This window comes from Myotis davidii, unplaced genomic scaffold (genome assembly GCF_000327345.1).
Source record: "Myotis davidii unplaced genomic scaffold, ASM32734v1 scaffold937, whole genome shotgun sequence".
NCBI classification, from domain to species: Eukaryota; Metazoa; Chordata; class Mammalia; order Chiroptera; family Vespertilionidae; genus Myotis; species Myotis davidii.
The window spans coordinates 1,449,475-1,453,162 of record NW_006288252.1 but is presented as its reverse complement, the minus strand read 5'-3'; the positions used below and the strand labels follow the sequence as shown (position 1 = coordinate 1,453,162).

Sequence of the window (3,688 nt, the reverse complement as noted above, 5' to 3'; positions counted from 1 at the left end):
GGAGGGCTGGGGGCTGTGCAGGCAGGGGCAGCCAGGACAACTGCAGCTCTACGCAAAGGGCCTGCCGGCCTGGCCCACTATCCCGGCGGTAGACATGAACCTTGTTGTACATGTATGAAGCGTGGGCGGAAGGAGGCCGGGCTGAAGGAAGCTTTCTGTGTTGGTGATTTCATTATCCTTCCTCTTCAGTTCGGATGCTGTGAAGCTCTGTGTCTCCTCTCAACCGCCTTCCCGGTCTGCACTTGGAGTCTAGGCTGGCACTGTGGGTAAGTGCTTCTCGGCCCGTGGCGTCCACAGTACGCGGTACGAGCTTCCTCCTTGGGGCCCTGTTGTCTTTGCTGTGATTCCGTCAGCGCTGGGGCCTGTGGGAAACGCCCCACAGGAGCTTGTTCTGTGCTGTTCAGTCTATGGCGGGTGGTGGGAGCTGCTGGGCCACACCGAGCTGGTTCCAGTGATGGGCGTCAGGCTCGCCCCTCAGCATGTGGGCTCAGCCACAGGGGCCCCTGTGCTGGCAACAGACTTCCTTTTCTTATCCTCACTGAGGGTTCGTTTTTACTGATTTTAGAGAGAGAGCAGGAAGCGGGGGGAGAGAGAAACATGGAGTGATGGGGTGCCTCCCATACGCACCCGACCAGGGATCGGCCTGCAGCTCTTGGTGTTCGGGATGATACACGCTTTGCCCTTCCGGGCCAGAGACTTCTAGCTGCGCTTCTCCTTAGAATTATCCACTACGCATGGAGCACGGAGGAGCATTTTTTGTGTAAAATCTAATGTGACCCACCGCAGAGTGCGATGGCCGCAGGAGTGGGCGGAGGAATGCTGTGCTGCAGCTGCGGGGTGTCTAGCATGCGCCCTGCGGGCTTTGCCCATGCAGGGCACTCTCCCGTCTGGAGTGACCATTTCCTGCAACAAGTACCTTCACGCAACTGCAGTTTCTAGTCACAGACCCAGCAGCTGGCTTCTGCACTTGCACTCAGCGCAGAAGCCAGTGCAGGTGCTAACTCAGAGGTGAAAGAGTTAAAAGTTACCAAAATGCTTTTGATCAGCTCAGCTACCTGCTTTCACCTCTCCGATGGTGTTTGCAGAGCTGTGGTTCACAGGAAAGGTGCCGGGTAATTGTAAGGTCGCTTTCTGGGCTGGTGTGCAGGGGACAGTGACGGGCCTTCTTGGTTCAGAAGGGAAGCAGGACCGTTGGCGTTAGTCCTGACCAGAGTGGCTCGGTTGGTTGGGCATCACCCCATGAACTGAAAGGTTGCCAGTTTGGTTGCGTGGCAGGGCATGTGCCTGGGTTGCAGGTTCGATCTTCGGTAGGAAGTGTGCAGGAGGCAGCTGATGGATGTTTTACTCTCACATTGATATTTCCCTCTCTCTCCCCCTTCCTTGCTCTCTAAAATAATCAATGAAATTTAAAAAGACCGTTTGCTTTAAAATGTTTCTGTAACGTGACCGCGCACCCATCTGCCCCCAGAGTGCCCCCTCTGAGCGCCTTGGACGAGTCCAGGAAGAGCTGTACTGTCGGGATGGTCACGGCGATCCTGACCCTGCTCTCGTCCGCCTGGTTCCCGTTGGACCTCGCCGCCCATCAGGATGCCTTGATCTTGGCCGGAAACTTGCTTGCAGGTATTGGTTCTGAGTTGAAACAGAGACCTTGGGTCTTTAGCTTTTGATTTCCTTGTGAGGGGCAGGGCAGCGAGCCCCTGAGGGAGGAGCACTGAGGTGGCTGCCAGCGACGGCTTGTTCCTGACGCCAGACGTGACCGCGGGCGTAGGTGTCCGCTGTCAGCGTGTGCTGTCGGCAGCTGGTCTGTGTCAGGCGTCCCATGAGCCCTTCCCACTGTAGCCCCTGCGAGAGGCACAGGCGGGCTCCTCTCTCATTTCAGTCTAGGGGCACGTGGGCCAGGCGCTGTCTCAGCAGTTGGGTGGTAAGAAAGTACCACGTGTGGGCTCCGTTCTCACGTCAAATGCCGATCAGGGGACGCGTGGAACTGGAGTGCCGTGGCAGCACAGAGTGGCCGCAATCGCTGCCTTTAGGACGGGAAATAAGACCTCTTATGGGGTGGCAGGAAAGGCACGTGATGGAGGGCACAGCATGAACAAAGGCTTGGAGACATGAAAAATGGTGTGACAGCTGAAGACCGGATGTAGGGACGAGAACTAGGATGGAGAATGTGGCCGGGAGGCGGGGACCCCTTGAAATCAGTGGTGTGGGGTCCCCAGCGTCCACAGGAGGACTTGTCCTGCTTGCTGTGGAGGCCATTTGAGGAGCTTCGTGAACGGGACCGACAGGTGAATTAGGACGGGTGGGCAAGCCTAGGTTACTACTACTAATTAAGACAATAATCTGTATATACATAAAAAGCCAGCGGCCATAACGCCATCATGACCATAATGATCATTAGACCAGAACCACCATGGCCCCTCGCCGGGCTGGCTCCACCCCCCAGGTAGCGGTTAGGGGCGCCCTAGGCAACACGATAGGGTGCAAGTTTGATGAGGGAAAGTCAAAGAAATAGAGGGGAAGGTCTTAAGGGTCTGTGGGGTTGGGGTGGTCCATCTGGAGTAGGTGTGGAGTGTGCTGGGAAAGGAAGAGGAAGATCCGATTAGAAAATGGCATCACTGCCGGCCTCAACCCTGAAATGGTGCTGCTGGCCGAGCACCTGCTGAAGCCGCCGCCCTCGGACAAGCAGATCGAGACCAGGCCCTTCCTGGAGGCGGTGTCCCACCTGCCGCCCTTCTTCGATTGCCTCGGGTCCCCAGTGTTTACGCCCATCAAGGCAGACATAAGTGGTAACGTCACGAAAATCAAAGCTGTGTACAACACCAACCCGGCTGAGTTCCGGGCCCTGCAGAACATCCTGGAGGCGGAGAAGGAAATGGATGGAGCAGAGTGGCCCAAAGTGGGGGCCACGCTGGCGCCGATGTGGCTGAAAAGGGGCCTCCGCTTCACCTAGATCCTCCTGCAGAGCATCTGCGACGAGAGCCACCCCGACCTCATCCGCGTCAACGCCACCAAGGCCTCGGAGATGGCGCTCAAGCACCACGGCTGGCTCGCGCAGGAGATCTTCCCGGCAGCGCCGTGTGCCGCGCCTGCAAGTCTGACTTCCTGAAAGCGCTGTCCAGGGGCCAGAACGTGAGGGAGGAGGAGAGCCTGGAGAAGGTCCGCTGTTCCTGGTCAACTTCACGGCCACCACTGACGTCATCTAGGAGAGGTACACCAGCATGAACGCCGAGCTCAGCTACACGGTGTCGGCGTGCCCCCGGCGGCACTCCCAGGCACAGACCAGCCAGATCACTGTGAAGCAGCCGGAGGCCGCCGTGGCCTGCGTCACCCAGAGCGGCCCAGAGTCTGGCTGGGGTTGCAGGGGACGGCCCTGGTTTCTGAAAAGTCACTTTTGGGGTCTATCCTAACGGAGCAATAAATAACCACCCTCTTCCGCATCACCTTTAGTTCCACGGCAGCACAGACCGACTGCCTTCATTTCAGTGCGATAAAATCTTAATGTTGCTAATTCAAGTCCTAGGGCTTCCTGTCCCCGTCCCCGCGTGGTGCGTGGCCCTGGGGGGGCCCCGTCACACACCTCATTTTAAAGATGAGGACCTGGTGCAGTGGTGTGAGGCCCGCGAGGAGTCTGATTTGGAGTCACACAGGATTGTTTTAAAGCAACTGCTGTGTGCCCCTGTGCACAGCC

General features: G+C 57.7%; 1 protein-coding gene and 1 pseudogene across 1 annotated transcript in view; both read left to right on the top strand.

Moving 5' to 3' along the window:
* Positions 1–3,688, top strand: part of HTT (huntingtin) — a 105,532-nt gene that overhangs the window by 40,814 nt on the left and 61,030 nt on the right. Inside the window, exons 25-26 of the mRNA XM_015561565.1 lie at positions 190–266; positions 1,469–1,620. Coding sequence (XP_015417051.1) covers positions 190–266; positions 1,469–1,620 — 229 coding nt within the window. The remainder of the gene's footprint in view (positions 1–189; positions 267–1,468; positions 1,621–3,688) is intronic.
* Positions 2,602–3,433, top strand: LOC102761387 (annotated as a pseudogene).